Source organism: Stomoxys calcitrans, chromosome 1 (assembly GCF_963082655.1).
Source record: "Stomoxys calcitrans chromosome 1, idStoCalc2.1, whole genome shotgun sequence".
Lineage (NCBI taxonomy): Eukaryota > Metazoa > Arthropoda > Insecta > Diptera > Muscidae > Stomoxys > Stomoxys calcitrans.
In genome coordinates, this window is record NC_081552.1 from 212,203,339 (window position 1) to 212,228,533 (window position 25,195).

The window sequence follows — 25,195 nt, forward strand, 5'->3', positions numbered from 1 at the left end:
AATTATGAGTAAATGTAACTACAATACATTTACATGGCGAAACAATTAAAGGTGGTCTAATTTGTACAACAACCACAAATCATATGGTGCAATCCGCCATCTTGTCATCTTGGCGTTTTGCCAAAACACACAAAGAAATTTGTGTGGGTGTGTGTACGTATGCAGAAAGTTTCCATAGACGAGCAGAGAATATGCGAGAAAGAAGATAACAACAAAGAGAATTAAAACAAAAATCTGACATCTTAATACTGTCAAACGTGGCCGGCTGTTAACAGCTGCTAGCGTGAGCAACCTTATCAAATCCGCCTTGCTACATTTACTTATAACAGCGTTGTGATAAGAAAATTAAAGGGCCTCAAGCTACTGCGGGAGACTGAAACTTGACCTATACAATTCTGGCTTTCTCGAAACCTTGAATGACTTTATAAGCCGGGTCACACTACCCATTTTCAAGACATTAAGAACTATAAGTATAAGACAGGTCGAGGACCTTTGACTGATATTTGACCCCGAGAGTCTTCAACATCGGTTCATCTTCATCATCGATTCCGTCGCGGCTCAGCATCAAAGGATGACGTTTGAAACTTCATGCGCCGCGCATTGGAATGCTTTAAGTATTTAAAGACAGGTCGAGGATCTTTGTCTGATACTTGACTCCCAGAGTCTTCAACATCAGTTGAAGCATCGATTCCACCGGGACCCACCACCCAAGGATGACGTTGGTAACGATCCTGGCTCTAGAGGAATTGTAGCAGCTGCATCTGGCGGAATCCAAATGCGTCGATATCGCTGATGGTTCGCGACTTCAATTGCATCCCTGTATACGAAGCATTCCAATATCCGCAACCTGTGGAAGTGATGAAGATAAACACGACAAAATTGGAGCTCAGAGTTCCAACTCGTGTGGTTGTTGTTGTTGCAAGGCAGATTTAAAAAGGTGATCTCAAGCGAACAGTCTTTAACAGCTGGCCAGGTTTGACGGTATTAAGATGACCGATTTTTGTTTATATTCTCTTTGTTGTTAGCTTCTTCCTCGCATATTTTCTGCTCATTTACGCACACGTATACACACAGGCACACAAATTTCTTTGTGTGCGTTGGCAAAACTACGATTAGCTTGATGACAAGATGGCAGATGCCACCATGTGATTTGTGGTTGCTGTACAAATGAGACCACCTTCAATTGTACCGCCATGTTTTTGTTGTAGCAATGTGTTGACCACTGATGCGGCAGCCCTTGCCGTTGAAGGATTTAATCCGGTTCGTACAACCGGCTGTCATGGGATTGTACCCGTGTGGTGCTCCTAATCATCTCGTCCGGCGGTCGATCTCCAAGGACTACGTTTACCCGGTAGCTGTTCAATGCTTCTGCTACCATGTCTGCTTGATTGCTTTCTAGACCCGCCTGAAACTCCCCAGATCTAGAGCTTCTTTCTTGTTGCGAAGAACCTCTAGCTCGAGATCATGTAGATCTAACCTGATTTCTCTTGGCGGTGGATGCCTACACACCCTCGGTTATCCGGCGTGAACCTTGATTCTACTTCTGATCTACATAAAGAGAATTTTCCTTCATAAATGTAATGGTCGGGTTTCAAAACCTTTTGTTCATAAATATTATGAAAAGCTTTGTTATGGTAATGAAAAATCATAAATATTATGAAAATAATATAAATCATAATATGAAATAAATCATAAATATGAAAAAGAAAATGTATGCATATGATCGTTTATGAAATTTTTTTTATTTTTATGAAACTTATCATACATCATACATGTAAAGAATCTTTTAAAAATATTAATAATTTTTATCATAAATATAAAAATTATGTAATTGAAATATGTCCACGTAATTTTGCCCATGAACATTCCATTAAGGAACAGGGGCAAGCTTCTCACATATCGATGAGTGCAGTCGGATTCAAGTTTTAAACTCAATGGTAAGGGGCCTCCTTTTTATAGCCGAGTCCGAACGGCGTGCCGCAGTGCGACACCTCTTTGGAGAGAAGTTTTACATGGCATAGTACCTTACAAATGTTGCCAGCATTAGGAGGGGAAAACCACCGTTGAAAAGTTTTTCTGATGATCTCGCCAGGATCCGAACCCAGGCCTTCAGCGTCATATGCGGACATGCTAACCTCTGCGCTACGGTGGTCTCCATGTAGTGCACAACACAACGGAATAAACAGCAAGATCGGCGATGAACAAGTTCAATCCGCTATGGTCCTTTCTAGTCGTTAGCCACCATAGAATGACATAACTTCTAGCGCAGAGGTTAGCATGTCCGCCTATGACGCTGAACGCCTGGATTTCCAGCGGTGCTTATCCCCTCCAAATGCTGGCGACATATGTAAGGGACTTTGCCATGTAAAAACTTCTCCCCTTATCATTTAGCTTAAACTTGAATCGGACAGCTCTCGTTGCTATTTGAGAAGTTTGCGCCTGTTCCTTAATGGAATGTTCTTGGGCAAAGTAGAACTTTTAAATGCCGTAACTCGTATTGCGCATTGAAGTCTCCTAGTACCAAGCGATTATAGCCAGGCAGCATGTATAAATTTTAAAATTTCCTTAATATACAAGTTAAAGATGACATTTGTGCAGGCATATCTAAAAAACGAGCCCGGTAGCTCGCAGCTAAGCTTCTCATGATAACAATGAACACCAAACAGATCGGAGCTCAAAGGTCCAGCCTATGTGGTGCCCATATTGATCCCATGCCGGGACGTCCTTTGTGCTGGCATATAGATAGGTTAGGCGATAGTGGCAATCTTTAATCAGACTTGGTATTATTAAACCGAATTCGCCGACTTTTAATTAAATATATTTTCATATTTTCGTCATTATTATTATCGATATAATTTATTTTGTACATTTATCTCTTAAAATTGATTTTGTTGTAATTTACCCATTAGCTGAATTGTATAACGGATGGATCAAAGGGCTGACCCTTAAACGGAGAATTTTCTGAATTCCAAGCTTGTCTCAGTCGAGCCAATTGCTCGCTTTTGGACATTGGTAAGTTTTTGAGATCCCGAGGACCAGCAAATTCATTACTATTTATTTGTTGTGATTGTATTTTTTCGATTACTTTTTGTGTTTCATTCGAGAAATCCTCAATTGGTCTTTCTGTATCTAGCTTTTTTATATCAATGCACTGTTCATGCAGCAAAAGCTTATCCCACCAGCCTTCTTTCGCTTTATCTAAAATAAAATGGAATATCAATTTATCATAATTTACATTCTATTTAAACCCATTATTTACCGAAACTTATTATGAGTTTTCCATCGGCTATAGTCCAAACAACATCGTTGTGTTTATATTTAGACCATGTCTCACCCACAAGCAACTCCTCTTTCCGTGCAATGAGCGATGTTACGGAAATGTAATTCGATTTTAAATTCAATTTAACATGTTTTGCTGATTTGACTTCAGGTGGAAGAATTATGGATAATTCAACATCTTTTAACGTTTGTGACCAACAATATTTGTCCATTCTTGACCCATTTTTATAGTCAGATTCTGAAAACTCCAGATTTGGTTCATATTTTCGATTTTCTAATTCCACCTTGTCATTCATTTCAATGTCAGGCGTTGTGCTGCTGCAACAATCTGTTTCAATCTCCACTTCTTCTATAGCGGGTGGTGCTTCGTATTGTTGGGCAAAAGGGTCCTCTAATTTCTCATACTTTTGCATACAACTTAAAAGTATTTCTTCTTTTATACCTCGTGGGAATCCCAGTTTTTCTTCTTTGCTTTTCTGTTCATGATAAAAATCTGTCCTAAATAGACGAGTAAATTATTTATGTAGATTTCAAAATGAAAATTAACCAAATTTATTTGATCTAAAAAATTAGGCAAAGCTTTAAATTTTGTTTATGTAAAAAGTTGAGTCAGAATCAATGTTGGCCCTCGATTCAAAAGGTGAAATATCTCAAATAACAATCAAAAGATTTGGATAGGACTCAAACAGTCAATTTTATGTAAACATAGGTACTGGAATCTGAAGACAGTTGTTGGTAATATGGTCATACTATTACCCAGTTTCAGCCAATATGGTATTTAATGAACTACAAGGAAAAATCAGACCCGGAAAACATTGTAAACACTGTAACCGTTTACAATATGGTTTCAAATTATTTGAATATATCAAAAATGTTATAAATGGCTTGGAAATGCCTTATCTTGGACATTAAAGGATCGTCCTCTGGACCTACAACAGACTTCAGATCAGCATCATAGGCATTCATTTTTGGTTGAATGGATAACCCTTTACAAAAGGTGAGTTCATTGAGGCCAGTTTTACCTAAAGAGTGATCCCACTACTGAAGCCTGGAAAGGACCCGAGTTTGGGGGAGTCGTACAGACCGATTTCCCTTCCCTCACCAGTAGCAAAGACGCTTGAGGCATTACTCCTCCCGAGCCTCGTAGGAGAATTTCCATTCACCGAGCATAAACATGGATTTCGAAGACTGCATAGCACAACAACAGATTTGCATGCCATCACCGCTCACATTTGCCGTGGCTTCAATCAGCCCAGGCCATGTGATAGTACGGTCCTCGTGGCAGGACATTCGACACGGTCAGCCATGCCAAATTATTTGAGGACACCGCCAACACGTCCCTCCAGCCAAGTCTGAAACGCTGCGTCGCGAATTATCTGTGTGGTCGCCAGTCAATTGTGGAATTTAGGGATAAAGTCAAAAGTAGAAACAAGGTCCTCAAGTCACTTGCTGGCAGCACTTGGGGTGCAGACAAAAAAAACCTTGTTGACCACGTACAAAGCAATTGGCCGGTTTGTGGTAAGTTATGCAGCGCCAGTGTGGTCTCGTCAACTTTGTGACATGCAGTGGAATAATATTCAGATCTGTCGGAATGCCGCCCTCCGAACTGCGACGGGCTGTCTCCTTAGTTCTCATGTGGACCACCTCCGTCAGGAGACAAAGATCCAAAGATCAAAGAACCTTTTGCGCTGTTATCGCAGAGACCATCCAAATCATCATCTTGTGGATAGATATCCACCGCCCAGAAGCCTTAAGGTAAATCTACATGATCTAGAGCGTGAGGTTCAGGGATACAAGAGAGAACCTCTAGATCAAGCGGCATAACAAGCAGGTCTAGACAACATTCATGCAGACACAGTAAATGTTTACCAGGTGAATGCAGTCCTTGGAGAACGACCGCCTACCATTGTACCTAAAGAAATTGACCTCCCCCGGCAAACCAGAGTAGTTCTGGCTCAATTACGTTCCGGCAGATGCAGATGTAACCAGGGACCGCACGATATACGTCACCTGTTTAACTGCCCAGCCAGACCCACTCGACTCAGACCCAGATAACTGTGGACGCACCTCATCATAGTCGCATAGTTCCTGGGTCTTGACATTAAACAGAATCAAGCAGACGAAATATAGGACCCAAAAAACTGCTACAACAACCTAGAGAGAAAAGAAGTTAGGTGAGAAAGTAAAAAACTCAGTCCCTAGATGATAGAGCGAAGAAAAGCTATAAGAAGGAAGTAGGGAGCAAGCGCCTATCCAGCACGCCATCAACAATAAGTTGTAACTATTCACTTTAGGCACACTTCTCGTTTGACGTTTGGCTGTGTATGTTGTCTGGCTGTGAAGAAAAAATTTTATCGTGAAGCATCGTGGTTGTTCTAACCTGTTAATACGTGTTACACATATTATTGGACTCCTGTGGAGCTCCTAGATTTACTGGAAGCTGTATTTTTTATCAATTTTAACTGGAAAAAGTGTTTTTGGTGTTTTGTGGTGTGAGTGGTGGGCAGCCTGCTTGATTGGCCGCTGTGGAGGCCGAAATGAATGAGAAGGAGGAGAGGGCTGGGCCCTCGGAGACGCTAATTTTGTGTCGTATAGACACAGAAATGAAGAGAAAGAATTTGACGAATTCCAGAAAGAATGAAAATATTACCTTTACTGGTAATGGTGGTGGTGCAGCTACTGTTAATGGCGTGTGTGTGGCAAATGGTAATGGTGGTGTTTGTGCTAATGAAGACAATGTCAATGCAATTGATGCAAGTGGCTCGAATGAAGTGGCGATGGATGGTAATGAGGTGAGGAAAACAAGGAGGCGAGAGGAGAATGACGTGAATGACCCTAAGAAAAGGAGGATTAATGACGCTGATGTAAGATATACCCCAGAGCATTCAGGTGAGTGTTTGGTACTAGTTGATACATCTGAGGCAGATGGAGTTAACAATAAAAAAATCAGGAATGGCTTGTATTTTATATCTAAAATAAAAGATTTGAAATCGGATGAGTTTCAAAAGATTAAGAAGGTGGTTGCGATAGGGGTTACCCTATACAAGCTGACTTTTGATGATTGGGAGTCTGCGAATAAATTTATTGATAATGATGAGTTGAGGAAGAGGAAGTTGAGGCCTTTCGTGCCTCGGAACTTCATTGAGACTTTTGGGGTTATAAGGGACGTTCCCCTATGTTATTCTGAAGAGGAGATTATGGCTAATTCGACGGCTGGGAAAAAAATAACTTCGGTAAGAAGGTTTACTAGAAGAGATGCGAATGATCCCACTGTGTTTCATCCAACTGAGACGGTCAAGGTTGGATTTGCGGGGGATGACCATCCACAATGGATTATCTTTGAAAGGACTGTGCTGACTGTCAGGACCTTCTATCCGGCAGTAAGGCAATGTTTTAACTGTGGAAGGCTAGGGCATACCAAACAAGGATGCAGATCAAGAAAACGCTGTATTAAGTGTGGTAGCAATGAGGCGACTTGTGGAGGTGCTTGTGAAGAGAAGAGGTGTATTTTGTGTAATGGAAATGGCCATGTGGCAAAAGATAAGGATGTATGTCCAATTTGGCTGAAAGAAGTTGAAACGAACACGATTATGACAAGAAAGAAGATGTCAAAGAAGGAGGTTTTCGATATGTACAAGAACCAGAATAGGTTTGATTTATTAGCTGATGATGACCAGTTTCCTGAGATTATGGGGAACAGGAGGACGAACAAGGCCACCAACGGCTGTGAAGACAGCAGAGAGAGGGAGGTAAATGAAATCCTTACACCGTACACCTTTAATTCCGTAGTGAAGAGACAGAGGAAGCCCTATATTCATAGACCTGGAGCTGAAATGCATCCAAGGATGTTTGGTGAGTCTCAGCCAGCCACGCCGGTGTACATGACTGATGCAGTTAGAACTTCGGAGCTGGAGAAGGTAACGGAAGAAATGTTAATATTTATGATGGATTTTTTGAGAATGACAGGCAATTCGATGGCAGTGGATGCCATGAATCATTTCGCTACTCGACTAAGCAAGTTTGGGGTGAATACAAATGTCCCTGTAAGCAATATGTCTAGCCTTACCAGTAGTCATGGTAAAGATACTACAATATAATGTGCAGTCGTTAACCAAAAATGGGAATTTTGTTGAGTTTTACCTTAACAACTACAATTTTGATATTGTGGCACTTTCGGAGATTTTCTCGGAGTGTCCTAATAAAAGAAATAAACTAGCCAATTACAACTTGATACAGCGATTTAGAAACGATGGCTATGGGGGAGTGGCCATTGGTTTCAAAAAATGCATTAGATTCGCCAATGTGGTATTTGATTCGGAGTATGACATATTGATTACTAAAACTACAAGCCTGAACAAGAATTTGGTGATTGCCTCAGTGTACTTTCCACCATCCCTGCCGCTTGGTGTTTTTTTGAGGGAGGCTGGGAGATTATGTTCCTTTTTGGAAAGGTTTCAGAATGTGGTGCTAATGGGAGACTTCAATGCCCGGAATGCTGTGTGGGGTGATACGATTACGAACAGGAAAGGCAAGGAATTGGAGGTGATTATTAATGACTCCAGACTCAAGTGTATCAACAATGGCAGCTGTACTTTTAAGAGGAATGATGACACGGATGGTTCTGTCCTGGATCTGACTTTTGTGAGTGCTGATCTGGCAGGTGCGTGGGAGGCCAGTCAGGGTTACCTAGGAGGCAGTAGACATTTTCCCGTAACGGTCAGCATTGAGCTGACTGGGGTGAAGAGGACGAAATTTCTGTCCAAGAAAAAGCTGATGCAGTCGTTGAGTAAGCTTGAACTAGAGCCAGATGTTGGTCTGATTGAGAGTGCCATTGGAAATGAGATGAGCTATGCGATGTGTGAGGTGGAAAGTGCCCGTTCCCCCAAGTTCTGGTGGACAGAGGAACTCAAGAGACTCTTTAGAAAGCAGCTGGCTGCTACCAAGAAGGCTAGGAAAGATCCGAGTTACAGCAATCTAGAGTTGGCAAGGAGAGAAGTGGAATTGTGGAAGAAGAGGGTAGCTGAGGCGAAAAAGGAAAGTTTCCTGAACAAAATTAATGAGATTAACCATACTCCCAATACAAGGGAGGCATGGAGATTTATAAATAATGTCAGAGGACGAATGAATCCCCAGAGGGCTTTGTGGAATGAAGAAAATAATGAAAAATATTTGGAATACCTGAAGGGTCAAGTTGTGGATGCATTAGGTAATGCAAGGAGTGTTGCTGTGGAATCAGATTGTGGGACGGTAGAGCCCTTTGAGTTTGAGGAATTTGAAAATTGCTTAATGAACAAAAGGATGCGATCTGCGGGTGGGCACGATGGTGTGACCTATGCAATGTTAAAGGCGCTGCCAGGAATCTCCAAAAGGGCAATTTTGATGGCGTTGAACAATGCTTTTCTAAGTAACGACATTTCTGACAACTGGAGAACAATTAAGATTGTCCCAATTCCTAAACCCAACAAGGACTATAATGACATTGCTAGTTTTAGACCGATCTCCCTCATTTCGGTCTTTCTAAAATGCATAAATTTAATGATCAAAGACAGGTTGATGGACTATGTGAAGTCCTGTGGTGCTGTCCCTGCTAGATCTTTTGCATATTTCAAAAACAGGTCCACTAATACCTGCATTAATGAATTGCTTCATAGAATTGCAATCCTTAAGGCGAATGGCTTTAAGGTAATACTTCTCTCCTTGGATATAAGTAATGCCTACAATTGTGTGGACATTGGATTATTGCATGACATACTAACTGATCTTGGTTTTAATGAATGGTACTGTAGCTGGATATATAACTTTCTCTCTTTAAGAGTATTGAAGATGGGCAGGAAGGAGGTGGTGATCAGGAATGGTATCCCTCAAGGTAGTTGCCTTTCACCCGTTCTTTTTAACCTTTACACGGCAGGCCTGCACTCACTGGAGGATAGAAATACTTTAGTTTTTCAGTATGCAGATGACTTTATTCTGTTGTCATTTAATCGGGATTATGACCTAGCTTTAGTGAACCTGAAAAGTAAAGCGACTCTTTTTCGGGACAAATGCGAAAGATTGAACCTGTCCTTCAATCCGGACAAGTGCCACACCATGTATTTTGCTAAAACCAGCCATAGAAAAGTAGATCTTGTGTTGGAAGAGAGGAGTGTTGAACATGCAAGACAGATAAAATTTCTGGGAAGGCATATCTCGTGTTCACTAGCGGTGAAAGGGCACTATGACTCCATTAGGCCGGATGTAGGAGGAAGAATTAATATGCTGAAATGCTTATCGTCTATAAGAGGGGGTCTGCACCCTAAGACAGCTCTGAATGTGTATAGGAGCCTGGTCAGGTCCAAGTTGGAGTACTCCAGGACGACTACGGCGCATAGCCCACAGTATATAAATAAGCAGATACAAAGGATGCAGAATGGAATGCTAAGGAGATGTTTGGGGGTGTCTAGGTCGACCCCTGTGCACGATATTTATGCCCTGGCCCATGAATTACCCCCTGAGCACAGAGCGGCTCTTCTTACGGTCAAGGAGTTGCTCAGGCTGCGAAGGGACAACTTTTACCTCTATGACATGGTAGCTGACAATCCCAGGGTTAAATCCAGCTACAGTCATGTATATAATGAATTTAAGGATGTTTTTGACCGGGTTGGGGATATTATATGTCCGATTGCCTCTAAAAAGATCTCTGTTACACTCAACCGATTATCAGACAGAAAAGAAGCTACTCCTAAGGAAGTTATAAAGCAAATCTATAACAAAGAATTCTATGAATATAAAAATAGTGGCTTTACGATTTTTGCCACAGACGCCTCCCTATCTGAGAATGCTACTGGATGCGGGGTCTTTGTCCCCACTCTGGGGTACAAGTTTTATTTCAAGATTGATTTCAAGGCCTCCTCTACATTTGGGGAGCTTTGGGCGCTATACAAGGCCTTAGAGATTGCCGTTGAGGATGGGCATGAAAGATGCGTGTTCTTCACAGATAGCCTTGCGGCCTGTAAGGCTCTGGGCAGTAAGAACATTGATGATTATGTGGCATCCCTATTTCATCAGAAACTGAACTTGTCTGACATACAGGCATGTCATGTGGTCTGGGTTCCAGGACACTCCGGAATTGATTTCAATGAGACAGTGGATGAGATAGCCAAGCGGGCAACTGAATGTGGTGCGCCGATGGAGGCCGAGCTGTCCCACAAGGAGGCTATGAATATTATAAAGAGAAGATTATGGGAAAGATGGAATGATTGTTTTGCTGAGACCTCGAGAGAAAAGGGCAAATTTTTCTATCGCCTGTACAAAGATGTTACTGAGAAACCATGGTTTCTCAGGATGAACCTTGATTCGGCTGAGGTGAGAATTATCAACAGGCTTCACACGGGACATACGTGTGACAAGGTTTATTTGCACAAAATAGGTGCAATCTCCACTCCGATTTGCGACACGTGCTGGAAGCCCGGTACAAGCCACCATGCCATTTTTGAATGCACCAAATATGATGTGCTCCGTGGGAACTATACTTTTTTTAAACGCCACAAGGATATTGAAGCCATACTAAGTACCAAGGAGGTTAATACTTATAAAGCACTCGTTGCCTTTATTGTGGAAGCGGAGATTAATTTGTAAAAGTTACTATCCCTTGTTTGAGAATATAGGGATACTCGATTAAGCTGTGATTGGAACTGTGATATAACATAGTGCATACGTTATAGTATGCGATCGTTGACAACTAATTATACTTTATGCCAGTTTACTGGCTAGGATTATATGGATTTTACCACCTAAGACACTGTGATAATAAATTAAGATTTTCAACATTCTCTTTTAGCAGCGGGCCTGCTTCGTTTTTAATCAAACACTATTATACCACTCACACTGGGTCTTGGAGCTGTCTCCCACTGCTGCTTGGTCCAACATCGTTTTATCTACACGCCCCTGAGGGAGGGGTATAGGAGAAGCTGTTCATCTGATGTAGACTGGGTCTACATGCAGTAGTTAATAACCTGGCTTTTGGTGCCTTATAAGCATCGCCATAACTCAACCCACAACCCAAAAAAATTCACTTTAGGCATTTTAAACATTACCTACCTACGACTTAGAAAGCCAAACACTGCGTCCAAAAATCCAGTAAGTGACTTTCTTTCCTCCAATATTTCGCTTAGTATACTATCTGCCCTTGCACAATCATAATTTTCCATTTTATTCTATTAACTGGTGATTTTGGTTTAGTTAAACTAAAATTCGTGTTTTCGTTAAATATACCAGCTGAGTTTTTGGGGATTTCAGTTTCATCTCATTTGTAATTAGTCGTTGGCGGAAAGCCATACGCAGTATTCTAACGTATACCATAAATTCCAAGTAATTATGTATGTAATATAGTAATTTTAACGATTATAGAATGAAATGATATGTTTCTTTTTGGTAATATTTAAAACAAGTTACTTACTGTGGTTAAAACAAATATATTAATGTCAAATCGACGTTGTTGTAATTTTTAACAGGCCATAGAAATGTTACTTTACTTTACGTAAAGTACTAAATCGATAGCGGGTCGAACATTACATTACTATTGACATTTCCAACCCTGGATGAATAGTCATCATTTACATTCGATACGGTGGTATTCTAATTAAATAAAATAGGAATAGTGTCCATTGTTCTTATAGAAATAAGTAAGGTAGGAAGTGGATAACAATAATTTCAAATCACATACTGTCTAACCAATTGCAACACAAATATATATATTAATATTATTCTACTTTTCTCGGACGTAATAGGAGACTCCTAATTTCGCCACATATAAAAAGAAATAAAACATTTGCACAGTTCTTTAACACTATTGGTGCTTAGCACTCATATGTATGTATGTACGTGTAAGTGCATAAACAATATTTCTTGGTGAATTTATAGAAACTGCGAAGGAAGAAAAGAAAGTTCTATTTTCCTCAGAGAGAGAAAAAGGCATCTAAAGCAGCAGCTATGAAATCATCATCGGTTTTCGCTGTTTTCCTTTTAGTGGGACTCTTCGTCGCCCCCTTCAATTGTCATGGTATGTATGTGACTAACTTAACTAGACACTTTGAACTTGCATTCAAGATTTAAGATTTTTATTATTTTTATGGCTTGGAATTTTTGCGGGGGGGATATCGATATTTAACGAGGTGGTAGTTGGGAGAAGGCATATGTATACATATATAATGTATAATATACGTATATTGCATTAAATTTCATGAGGAATAAACCATTCACCACAATCATCATCAATTATATTTGCAGTAGGGGGAAGAACAAATTTGTTTTCTTCCAGTATAATGTTTAGATTGTACAATAGAGAGTGATAAAGAGACTAGATAAGGAATTCATGGTGAAAGTAAAAGTACATATGGCATATACTTACAATATCTATTTTAAACTTTACGATCAATCTCAAAATAGCTGACTATTTCCAGGCAACTTTAATAATTTTGAATTGATGAAAAGGAAGCATAATTATTTTAGTGCATACCTATTAGAGGTGGCAAACTCTCGATAATCGCAACATTCGATTTTTCTATATATAAATATCGATAGTATCGATGCTAGGAAATTAACCTATGACCTATATTTTAAACGAAAATAAGTAAAAATCAGGAGTGCGATTTATATAGAAGCAATATCAAGGCACACACCGAAAAAAGGAAATTTAATAAAGTTAGTTGGAAGTCATTAGGAGGATACAATCAGTGTCGGATCGCTTATTTTTGTTTGCAAAAAAATTAGCTTTGCCGATAGTATCGATAGGAAAATATCAATCGATATTCAAAAATAAAATAAAATATCGATAGTGCCATTGATATTTTGCCAGCTCTAGTACCTGATACCATTGCGCACCTAATTCCAATCCACAACAGCCTGTACACAATACACTGCTACAACAACAACTATTTTAAATGCAATTGTTTTGCCCACAATAACAAATGCCTTCGCATTTGCATTTTTACACGATGTTAAATATTATATTGGAATTCTAATGCAGGTGTAAATTTAGCATCCCTCCCTCCCCCATAGAAAAATAAATTCAGCGATAGTTATCCCCTCAGCTGGTAATATCGTAAAGGAATCGTATAGGAAAATATCAATCGATATTATAAAATATCGATAGTGCCATCGATATTTTGCCAGCTCTAGTACCTGATACCATTGCGCACCTAATTCCAATCCACAACAGCCAGTACACAATACACTGCTACAACAAAAACTATTTTAAATGCAATTGTTTTGCCCACAATAACAAATGCCTTCGCATTTGCATTTTTACACGATGTTAAATATTATATTGGAATTCTAATGCAGGTGTAAATTTAGCATCCCTCCCTCCCCCATAGAAAAATAAATTCAGCGATAGTTATCCCCTCAGCTGGTAATATCGTAAAGGAATCGTATAGGAAAATATCAATCGATATTATAAAATATCGATAGTGCCATCGATATTTTGCCAGCTCTAGTACCTGATACCATTGCGCACCTAATTCCAATCCACAACAGCCAGTACACAATACACTGCTACAACAACAACTATTTTAAATGCAATTGTTTTGCCCACAATAACAAATGCCTTCGCATTTGCATTTTTACACGATGTTAAATATTATATTGGAATTCTAATGCAGGTGTAAATTTAGCATCCCTCCCTCCCCCATAGAAAAATAAATTCAGCGATAGTTATCCCCTCAGCTGGTAATATCGTATGTGAAGTCTTTAGCAATTTTAAACTTCTTAACGAAGGTGAGCAAGATTCCATAGAACCGATTGCCGCGTCAATAACTTGCGATGTCATATCGTCTTTAAGCAATAGCTGATGGCACCCAAACTCTCACTGAAATTGTCCACTCGATACCACTGATTGTCCGCGACTGTATTTGCTGCTACCTCGTGTATCTACGGATTATTCCACAATATGCAATCTGTGGACGAGCCAGGTAGGTCTCAGCTGAGCTTCTTATGACAACGCTCATCTCTCCTATGACCGGGAGGAGTGGTGACTCAAGTGTCTTGTCTACTGACGAAATAAGGGGTTATAATTTCCATTTTTAGATATCGGGACCAATAAGAGTGTTGAAAGACAAATTACGGGTCAATCACAAGAGTGATAGGCGCACGGAATGGTATATAACCTCACTTTATACTTCGCTTGTAGACGTTATGTAAACATTAAACAGCACTATATGGGCAGTTCCAGACATCAATTATACTGCCATATATTCTTCACAGATCCAAGCGTGTGTGTTGTTGTTGTAGCCACATTTTTATGTGGAGGTGGCGATCCTCCTCAAGCTCCTCTAAGTGAGCAAGTTCGTTCCGATCCAAAGGACCGATCGCTGCGGGAACAGGGCCATTGGTTATTTAAGGGCGCCAATAACTCGCCTTGTCATATCGGGTATCATAGACACTCTGTATTTGTGCAAGAGACGGTGCCGCCCGGTCGCACTGAGAATTCTCCGCTCGATACCGCTGATTGTCCGCGACTGCCATTGCAGCTACACCGTATGTAGCATTCTACTATCCGCAACTAGGGGACGCTCCAGGTAGCTCGCAGCTAAGTTTCTCGTGACAGCAATGAACTCCACCAGATTGGATCTCAATGTTCCAGTCTGTGTGGTGCTCTCAACTATCCTTGCCGGGAAGCGTACCTGTAATATATGTATGCTACACGGAATGGAAACTCCATGCTACCAACAAAATTCTTAATGAGGAATTAAAGATTTTGTTAGTAGAACGGGATTCCTGGCTTAGATTTTCGAGGTTACTTTTTTTATTTAGAGCGCACAACAAGCCGATTATTGACTTAAGTGGCATGGAACGGAATAATATCCGTTTATATATATACCCTAACCGAGCACTGAATGGTATGTCACAAAGTCAAACCCCTACCTCCATCTTATGTGCAGGTATCGCATAGCTTTGCCTTTGCTCCACTACGACCAATTACAAAACCATTGAACTTTCCCAAAACTGGCTCGGTAAGGTTCTGTTCCTGCGCATATTTATTGCCGTGTGGGAGATGTCGGAGGTGTCACAAACCAGCCACCAAAATGCCAAAGCACAAACGATAACGTTTGTAGCCCATTGCGAACTAAATTTGCACATTACATGTAGTTAGTACATATTACTGTACTCCCGACACGAAGACGGTTCGTAATCATCACAGAAATCAACGATGATGGATTCTGCTACCTCAAATGCAACCGAAACAGAGTCCAGTACCCTGCAGAGTAAGCATTCTTGAATGTTTTAGAATGTTTACCAGGATGAAAAAGTTGATAAACAAGCACGTAAAATTGAGGTAGCAGCTTTTGACAGATAGAAAGTCAGTCTGGTGCATTGGAGCGGCTGCTATAGGCTTGGTCTTGGTTTACTATTACGCTTTTCTCCGATTCGATCACAATAGCGACGTTTTATAAATTGGTGTACAAATTGACGTGTTTCATACCTTTCAGATATTAAACAAATCGTCTTAACACGTTTCAATATACTAAAGGGTGATTTTTTGAGAGCTATAGGAAAGTTTTTCAAAATAAAAAATATAAAATTCAGAAAAATGCATGAAATCTTTATTCGAATCGATAGCATGGTCCATATAATTTAATGCTCGAAGATTATTTCATGCAAATGTTGACCGTGACTGCGGCTCAATTGGTTCATCCACTTAGTCAAATTTTGGCGTACTCTTTCCAACATTTCGGCCGACATCTTAGAAATAAATGCTGCAATGTTGTCTTTTGTTTGTGTAGAAATGGGCTTTAACATAGCCTCACAAGAAATAGTCAAAAGGTGTTAAATCGCACGATCTAGGCAGCCAATTGACCTGTCCGGAACGTGAAATAAAATGTTCACCGAATTCGCCTCTCAATAAGTCCATTGTTACGCGTGCTGTGTGGAATGTGGCACCGTCTTGTTGAAACCACATGTCATGCAAGTCAAGGGCAAAAAAAGTTGGATATCATATCACGGTAGTGCTCACCAGAGTTACGTTACGATTCGCAACGTCTTTGAAGAAGTAAGGGCCAATGATGTCACCAGCCCATGCACCGCACCAACTAATCTTTTCTGGATGCAATGGTAGCTCTTGCAATATGGCTGATCTTCATTTCAAAATCGACAATTCTGCTTATTTACGTATCCATTGAACCAAAAATGAGTTTCGTCTTTCGAACTTTTTCCGTTCTTTTCGAACTTTCTTAACAGAGCATTTTGTTGTAGCAGTTTATTGAGTTCTATCTTTCGTCTGCTTGATTCTGTTGAGTGTCAAGACCCAGGAACTCTGCGACTAAGATGGGGTGCGTCCATAGGGATCTGGGTTTGAGTCGTGAGTCTGGCCGGGCAGTTAAACAGGTGATGTGTATCGTGCGGTTCCTGGTTACAATCGGGACATACATCTTGCACGTCGGCATCAATTCTTGCTCTGTAGAAGTTGAGGCGGCTGCATCTGCCGGAACGTAATTGAGCCAGAACTCCTCTGGTTTGCCGGGGGAGGTCAGGTGCAATGGGAGGCGGTCGTTCTCCTAGAAATACATTCACCCGGTAGTTATTTACCGCATCTGCTACCGTGTCTGCATGAATGTTGTCTAGCCCTGCTTGATATGCCGCTTGATCTAGAGGTTCTCTCTTGTAGCGCTGAACCTCACGCTCTAGATCATGTAGATCTACCTTAAGGATTCTGGGCCGTGAATATCTTTCCACAAGATGATGATTTGCATGGTTTCTGCGATAACAGCCCAAATTTTATTGCTTAGACACCATGTAGTTATGTCTTCGCACTGGTAGGATCTTTGTCTCCTGATGGAGGTGGTCCACATGAGAACTGAGCAGACAGTCCGTCATTCTGACAGATCTGAATATTATTCCACTGCGTGTCACAATGTTGACGAGACCACAATGGCGCTGCATAGCTTACCACAGACCGGCCAATTGCTTTGTACGTGGTCAACAAGGTATCTTTGTCTGCGCCCCAAGTGCTGCCAGCAAGTGACTTGAGGACCTTGTTTCTACTTTTGACTTTATCGCAAATTGCTGTGGATGAAGGGAGAACATGTAAGAGCTGTCAAATGTGACGCCAAGTATTTTGGGACACTTGATGGTCGGAATCATTTTTCCATCGACCATCACAGTTGTTTGTAAGACGTTTCATGATTAAATGATTGACCAAACTGAAGATGTTTGATAGTGAAACAAAACACAAAACGTTCGTGGGCTGTTTGGACCAGTGCTGCCTACAAGATAACAGCTAAAAAACCAGTAATAAAAGGCAAAAGTCGGGCGGAGCCGACTATGTAATACCCTACACCACCCAGTCTGTGTCCTACTTTTAATGCATGGAACCTATATTGAAATATAGTCACATTTTAATTTTGCATACCTATTGATATATTGAATATAATCTTGCAAGATTTTCTTACCTAATTTATAGCTTCCAGAGCCTGAAAGGCCATATTATTGGTAAAGTAATTGCGGATTTTTCATATAGTCGGCGTTGACAAATTTTTTCACAGCTTGTGACTCTGTAATTGCATTCTTTCTTCTGTCAGTTATCAGCTGTTACTTTTAGCTTGCTTTAGAAAAAAAGTATATTTTTCATTTCATTTCATTTCATTTCATTTATTAACCAAATATGTAATATAAAGCCAATAAGGCCCATAAAATAATTACATACAAACATTTCAGTAACCTGAGTATAACATAATTAAATACATTTCTTAACATAATGAGGTACTTTATTATATTTACCTAATATTTGGCTCCCCAGCCATTAAAAATAAAGAATATAAAAGAAATCCAAATGGAAGAGAGCGATAAATAGAAAGTGGTCCAACAAAGTGCACAAGAATTAAAAAAAGCGCAGCTATTTTTAAAAATAGTGCAGCTTTGAAAATCCGATGTAAGAATAGAACAAGGAGAAAAAAATTAACCATCAGCAAAAGAGTTATAAAAATCAAAAAGTTTTAAACGGAAAACGTTGTTGGAATGGGAAAAGATGCGTAATTCATGAGGCAGTCGGTTCCAGCATCTTGCTACTCTAACAGCATATGATCTCGCATATATGTTTCTTCTAATTCTAGGAATAAATAATTGCGGGTTTCTAGTAGACCGAGAGAATACAAAAATCCTCCTTAGAGGAACCGGTCTAATATTAGCAAAAGCGTTATGAAAAAGTAGTAAATTCCTACACTCAACAAACCTTTTAAATGAGCAATTAAGAAAACGTTTTACGAAACGTTGATCAAAGTTCATTCTAAGTTTTATTAAAAATGCATTTACTTTCTTTTAAAAAATCCGCAATTACTTTTTGGGCAACCCAATATATGAAACATTATATATATATACAGAATTTTATAAAAATCAAACCAAAATTGCGGCTTCTATAGCCTTATAAGGCCATATCGGATGGAAAATATATATGGGAGCTATATCTAAATCAAAACCGATTTTTATGAAACTTTTCATACATATTGCAACGTCAAATAAAACATCTCATGCAAAATTTTGCAACGATCGGACCAAAATTGTGGCTTCTATAGCCCTCAAAGGCCATATCGGATGAAAGATATACATGGGAGCTATATCTAAATTTGAACTGATTTGAATGAAATATTAAGATTATTAAATATTAAGACGTCCAATAAGAGATTTCATGCAAAATTTTGCAAATATCGGACCAAAGTTGTGGCTTCTATAGCCTTAAAAAGCCATATCGGTTGGAAGATATATATAGGAGCTATATCTAAATCAGAACTGATTTTTGCAACGTCAAATAAAACGTCTCATGCAAAATTTTGCAAAGATCGGGCCAAAATTGTGGCTTCTATAGCCTTCAAAGGCCATAGCGGATGAAAGATATATTACATGGGGCTATATCAAAATTTGAACTGATTGTAATGAATTTTTTTTACAAATAAAACATCTTGTGCCAAATTTTGTAAAGATCGGACCAAAATTGTAGCTTCTACAGCCTTAATAGGACATATCGGACGAAAGATATATATGGGAGCATTATCATCCTTGGATCAAAAAATTGACTGGTGCAAATTTTTTTAAGAGTCGGACAACAAATTCGACCTCTACCTTGATTACAAGAAAACATGGACAGACAGCCAGACGGACCCACGGACACACAGACATAGCTAAATCGAATCAGGAAGTAATTCTAAGCCGATCGGTATACTTATCAATGGGTCAAGCTCTTCTGCTTCTTAGCTTTGCAAACAAATGCACAATGTTATAATACCCTGTACCACAGTGGTGGTGTAGAGTATAATCATCCTTTATTAAAATAAACATGCACTTCACGTTGTTTGTACTATTTACTAAAAGTAATATTTTATGTTATAATCAGATGCGACACCAGCACCAACACCAGCTACAAAACCTGTAGAAACATCAACAGTTTCAACAAATACTACCAAAGCAATAGATGAACCCATAACAACAACAGCAAAATTACCAACAACTCCATCTGAGCAGCCTGTTACAACAATAGCTCCCGATACGAACACAACGACCACCCCAGTACCAACAACGACCACCCCAGAACCAACAACGACGACACCAGTACCAACCACAACCCCAACTCCAGATACTACAAAAGTGCCACCATCTAATGATACCACAACTTCTACAACAACTACAACAACATCAACAACAACTACTACTACTGCACCTCCAGATACCACGTCTACTACCATATCACCTAACTCCACAACCACTACGCCAGCTCCCACTCCAACGCCTGCACCTACACCTATTCCACCCTGTCGTCGCTTTGATGGGCCCTCATTCATTGGCGGAATTGTTCTTACTTTGGGTCTGTTGGCAATCGGTTTGGTAGCATACAAATTCTATAAGGCTCGCAATGAGCGAAATTATCAAACTCTTTGAGCCGCCACAGCTTTCACGTCTGCCTTTAATGCGGCTTCGAATGCTGGGTCAGGATCTGCTGCTTCTAATCTTTCTCATGCAGATGCGGAACGGGTGCGTTTCGTTCCCGCAATTCCATTGCGATCTCCGCCTTCACCACCACCACCACCACCTCCGTCGCAGCAGACACCCAATCAGCAATCATCTCCGGCCCATCAAAGGCTGCTCTACACATAAACTTAAAAATTATTACAACATAATAGCAATAGCCCCACAAACTATACACACTTTTTGAAATAAAGCCCATAAAATCCAATTGAATTTTGAATAAATTTCGCAAATTTAAACTTGAAACACGAGGAGCGTTTGAATTCTTCTTTAACCATACAAAACAACTAAAGTATATGTTTGTTTATCCTAAAATTAAGAAAATATTCACATGCCTTTCAAAAAAAAACTTGTATTTTTATTGAATATACATAGAAATATATACATATATATACAAACACCACCACTAACAAATGGAAAATACTATATAAATGTAAACAGATTGGAAAAAATCACTGTTTTATAAGTATACATTAAAATTAAACCCGCTAATAATGGGCGAAAGAGAAGTTTATCAGAAGAAAAGATAACATTTTGAGACTGTATAAATAAGTAAAGTAAGCAAATGTAATGAAGTTATAATAAAAATGCATAACTTGTTTGTGCTTATTCAAAAATATTCCTCAACAAATATTAACACCTACTAGTAACTATCTATGATCATCACAAGTTTATGTGCTACCTTACAAAAACAAAACAAAAAATATGTTGAATCTGTACACACACACACACACGTCTAAAGTATAAGAAAATGTACGTACACATTATCTCAGCGGCCTACACCAAATGAATTATAAACAAAAACGAAATGAGAGATGCGTATATACTATAACATATCCATGGATTTATTTTCTTTTTGTGATTTTTTAAAATTTTTTCTTTCCATTTCACTATACCTTCTTGAAATATTTCCACTCGAAGTTAGATTATCATTGTTTTGCATAGAAAACTTGGAGTTCATGCTTTTTTTTTGTTTGCATTGCTTGATAACATCACCAGCAACCGCAAAAACAAACATGTAGTATTTATGGCTTTATAATGGGTGACAGTGTACGTACGATAAACGCCAAGAAAGTCTATCCATATAAACAAAAATATTTCGCTACTGAAGAGTGCTTGTTTGGCGATAACAACGTACGTGCACAGCTTAGTCAGCATCATAATTCCAGTAATAGGAATCCTTACCACTAAGCATTGTTGTTACACTGCATATAAAAATAGTATACTTAAATCAAATTTTGTTTGGTTTTTTTTGGCATACATTGCTGCACACATACTGGCACATGTGTATGCATGTGTGTGTGTATTTGAAATTGAAGAACGCTCATCTAGTTTATGTATCTCTTCCCGAATGTTTTACGTTACTATCATGTTGCATTCTCTTTTGAAATGCAATTACTAAGAATTTTTCATAAATAAAACTTTATTCAAATGAAAACAATGCGTTTTTTCATATGAGTAATTATGGAAGGACCAAGTGGTGAAAGACATCTCGAAAATTGGTCTCAGAGATTTTAGAAGAAGCGCAGGCGCTTGGAACGCTATTCTCAATACGGACAAATGTTCTGTCGTAGCCAATGAAAGTAAGTAAGAAATTATGGTGAATAGTTTTATACCCACCACCGAAGGATGGGGTCATATTCGACCCTGTGAAGTCTAACCATGTCCGTCCGTCTGTGTGTTAAAATCACGCTACAGTCTTTAAAAAGGGAGACATTGTGCTGAAACTTTGCACAGATTATTTTTTTTTTTTTTTGTCCATAAGCAGGTTAAGTTCGATGATGGGGACAATATCTTGACATATAGACTGATCCGCCGATTTTGGGTCTTAAGTCCATAAAAACCACATTTATTATCCGATGCTGAAATTTGGGACAGTTAGATGCGTTAGGCCCTTCGACATCTTTCTTGAATTTGGCCCAGATCGGTTCAGATTTGGAAATAACTGTCATATAGACCGATCTCTCGATTTAAGATTTTGGGCCGATAAATGACGCTTTTAGTATCCGATTTCGCTGAAATTTGGGAGAGTGAGTTGTTTTAGGCCCCTCGACCCCCTCTTCAATTTGACGCAGATCGGTCCAGATTTGGATATAGCTGCCATATAGACCGATCTCTCGATTTAAGGTCTTAGGCCCATAAAAGGCGCATTTGTTATCCGATTTTTTTTTAATTTAGGGCAGTTAGTTGCGTTAGGCCCTTCGACATCCTTCTTCAATTTGGCCCAGATCGGTCCAGATTTGGTTATAGCATATAGATCGATCTCTCGATATAAGATTTTGGGCCCGTAAAAGGCGCATTTATTGTCAGATTTTGCCTAAATTTGGGACAGTGAGTTGCGTTAGGCTCTTCGACAACTTTCTGCAATTAAGCCCAGATCGGTCCAGATTTGGATATAGCTGCCATATTGACCGATCTCTTGATTTAAAGTCTTGGTCCCATAAAAACCACATTTATGATCTGATTTCTCTCAAATTTGACAGTGACTTATGTTAGGCTTTTCGACATCCGTGTCGTATATGGTTCAGATCAGTCTTTACATGGATATGGCTACCAATATGACCAATATTTTGCTCTACAAAATTTTACAAAGTGACATGTACTTATTAGTCCATGCCGAATTTGGCCCGAATCGGTCAAGAAAAAACTATAAAGTAACCTCTAAAAAGAAAATTTTAAGTTAGGAACTCCGTGCTACTTACAAAATCCTTAATTGTTTCTAATGCCACTCCCCTAAGTCGGTTCATGTCCGGTATTGTTTCTCCACCAAAGTGCCGGTATCTGTTAGACGCTAAAGCCGGGCAATGACAAAGGAAATGCTCCAACGTCTCATCATCTTCCCCGCATACCCTACACATGCTATCACTTGCCGCACCGATTTTACATAAGTGAGCTCGTAGTCCTATGTGTCCCGTTATGATACCAATAGCTATACTAACCTCCTTCTTAGTTCCTTTCAGTAATAGCCTCGTCTTCTCACCATCTGGATCCCCCCATAGGATTTTCGCCGTCCTAACGGCCGTTTCGCTGTTCCACAATGTTGCATGCGCATTCGTCGCCCACTCCCTTAACTCTGACTGCGTGGACCTGAAAGGTTTCGGGCTTCGTGGACCTCATCGCACCGCCTATGCCAAGAAAACATGTTCTCTGAACCTGTTATATGGTCCTTATGTTGCACTTATTCTCCATAGCAGTCCACCAAACTAGTGAGGTGTAAGTAAGTATTGGTCTAATCATGCTCCTGTTGAGCCAGTGGACAATCCTCGGATTCAGTCCCCATTTCGAGCCTACGGCCCGTCTACATAATGCCCAACATCTGTGAGCCTTATCAGTACGCTCCTGCATGTGACACTTCCAATTCAGTTTCCTGTCCAAGATCACACCTAAGTATTTGACCTTGTCAGATATCGACATCGTTTAATTGAGGAAACGTGGTGTGTTAGATTGGCCCACCTTCGTCTTCCCCGTGAACAGGCATTTTCTGTCTTCTCTGGTTTAACATTGAGACCTCTGGGTCTAGCCCAGTCATATACCATATGCAACCCGACCCTTTCGGCCCCCTGCTCGTTCGGATTCTTACCCCTTAGTAGATAAAAAAAAAGGAATGTCAAGGAACGAAGGTGGACCAAACAATCCCATGGCAGCCGGTTGTACGTACCGGATTGACCCGATGCAATCCTTCATCGGCAAGGGCTGCCGCCTCGGTGTACAATACACTGCTACAACAACAACAACAGGAATGTAAAAAAATTTATATTAATTTTAAATATGATTTCTGTGTAGTAAGCATTACGATATTTTTAAGTTTTTTTCTTTTTTATGAACGTTCTATTTTGCAGGAAGGAAATTCGATGCCCTAGAGCAACTCCAGCGCAGCACTCTGCCCTTAAAACGTGCCGAAGACCGGTCTTTGCATGAATCATTCTACCAGCAATCCGAAGTCATGATTCCCCAACACCAGGGTAAGCGCCATCCTGTTTCGCGAAATACTCGCGCACAGGGCATTTGCCACCTTGCAGCCATTGTAGAGAGCGTCAGCTCTACAAAGAACCTCGCACGGGGGAATCCTTATTCCGTAGCACGTTCTGTGTCTATCACCGATCACATTTTTATGTGGCTAAAACCGGTCGTTGCATGAAGCATTCTATCAGCAATCCGAAGTCATGGTTCCTGAACACCAAGGTAAACGACATCCTGTTTCGCGAAATACTCGCGCACAGGGCATTTGCCACCTTGCACCAGCGTCAGCTCTACCAAGAACCTCGCACAGGGGAAGCCTTATTCCGTAGCACGTTCTGTGTCTATCAGCGATCCGGCCAGCCTACAAAAATGCTCTTGTCTCTTTTGAATTACTTTTTTTTGAATATATTTGAATAAGTTGAATTATTAATTGTTCATAATAAACGTGTTAATTTTTTTCTTATTTGGGGCCTTAAACTAATGGAACGAAAACTTGTTTTAGGCCCCTTAATATTCGTGAGGAATATGGTTTGGATCGGACCATATTAAGATATACCCTTTTTATCCATTGCGAATATGGTCCATATTGGGTTATTCTCCATGATGATGGAAACCACCGTGGTGCAGAGTTTAGCCAATGACGCTGAACACCTGGCTTCGTATCCTGGCGAGAACATGAGCAAATTTTTCACTTGAATCGGACAGTACTCATTAATATGTGAGAAATTGGCACCCTGTTCATTAATAGAATAGTCATGGGCAAATATGTCTTTGTTGCATCCATGCTGAAGGGTATGTAAGAATGGACCCGGACAAACTTAACATGCTTTTACTTGTTTCTCTTTGAAAATCGAATTTAACTTAACGATAATTTTCGGTACTTACCGAACGTTCATACCCACAAATTTCGATAAAATTTCAACGCAGAATAGCACTTACCGACAAATATTGTTAATTCTGTCTATAAGGA

The 25,195-nt window shown here is 39.8% G+C and overlaps 2 protein-coding genes and 1 long non-coding RNA gene across 4 annotated transcripts; 2 read left to right on the forward strand and 1 right to left on the reverse strand.

Annotated features, from left to right (window-relative positions):
- Positions 1 to 2,837: 2,837 nt before the first annotated feature.
- On the reverse strand, positions 2,838 to 11,629 carry LOC106086423 (nudC domain-containing protein 3). 2 transcript variants are annotated; one of them, XM_059360890.1, is made up of 4 exons: positions 11,356 to 11,442; positions 5,347 to 5,433; positions 3,260 to 3,777; positions 2,838 to 3,198 (listed from the first exon to the last, which is right to left on the reverse strand). In XM_059360890.1, the coding sequence occupies exons 2-4, from the start codon at positions 5,379 to 5,381 to the stop codon at positions 2,906 to 2,908; spliced, it is 846 nt and encodes a 281-aa protein (XP_059216873.1). In that variant the 5' UTR covers positions 5,382 to 5,433; positions 11,356 to 11,442; the 3' UTR covers positions 2,838 to 2,905. The 2 variants fall into 2 exon arrangements, with proteins under 2 accessions (XP_059216873.1, XP_013106565.2); XM_013251111.2 differs by lacking the exon at positions 5,347 to 5,433 and having other exon boundaries at positions 11,356 to 11,629.
- LOC106086443 (uncharacterized) lies at positions 3,730 to 24,599 on the forward strand. The gene is made up of 3 exons (XR_001221134.2): positions 3,730 to 3,919; positions 3,989 to 4,276; positions 24,105 to 24,599. It is a non-coding gene; the product is annotated as an uncharacterized LOC106086443 (long non-coding RNA).
- LOC106086434 (porimin) lies at positions 11,838 to 21,101 on the forward strand. The gene is given in 3 exon segments (XM_013251118.2): positions 11,838 to 11,944; positions 12,045 to 12,316; positions 19,637 to 21,101. Coding segments are annotated over 2 exon segments (828 nt in total). The 5' UTR covers positions 11,838 to 11,944; positions 12,045 to 12,246; the 3' UTR covers positions 20,395 to 21,101.
- Positions 24,600 to 25,195: the final 596 nt, after the last annotated feature.

Coding starts and splice junctions, on each gene's coding strand:
- LOC106086423 (XM_013251111.2), bottom strand. CDS start 11,465: ATGGAAAATTATGATTGTGCAAGGGCAGATAGTATACTAAGCGAAATA. Junction 3,778..11,355: donor TTTGGCTTTCTAAGTCGTAG/GTAGGTAATGTT, acceptor TCGTCTATTTAG/GACAGATTTTTATCATGAAC. Junction 3,199..3,259: donor AAAACTCATAATAAGTTTCG/GTAAATAATGGG, acceptor ATTTTATTTTAG/ATAAAGCGAAAGAAGGCTGG.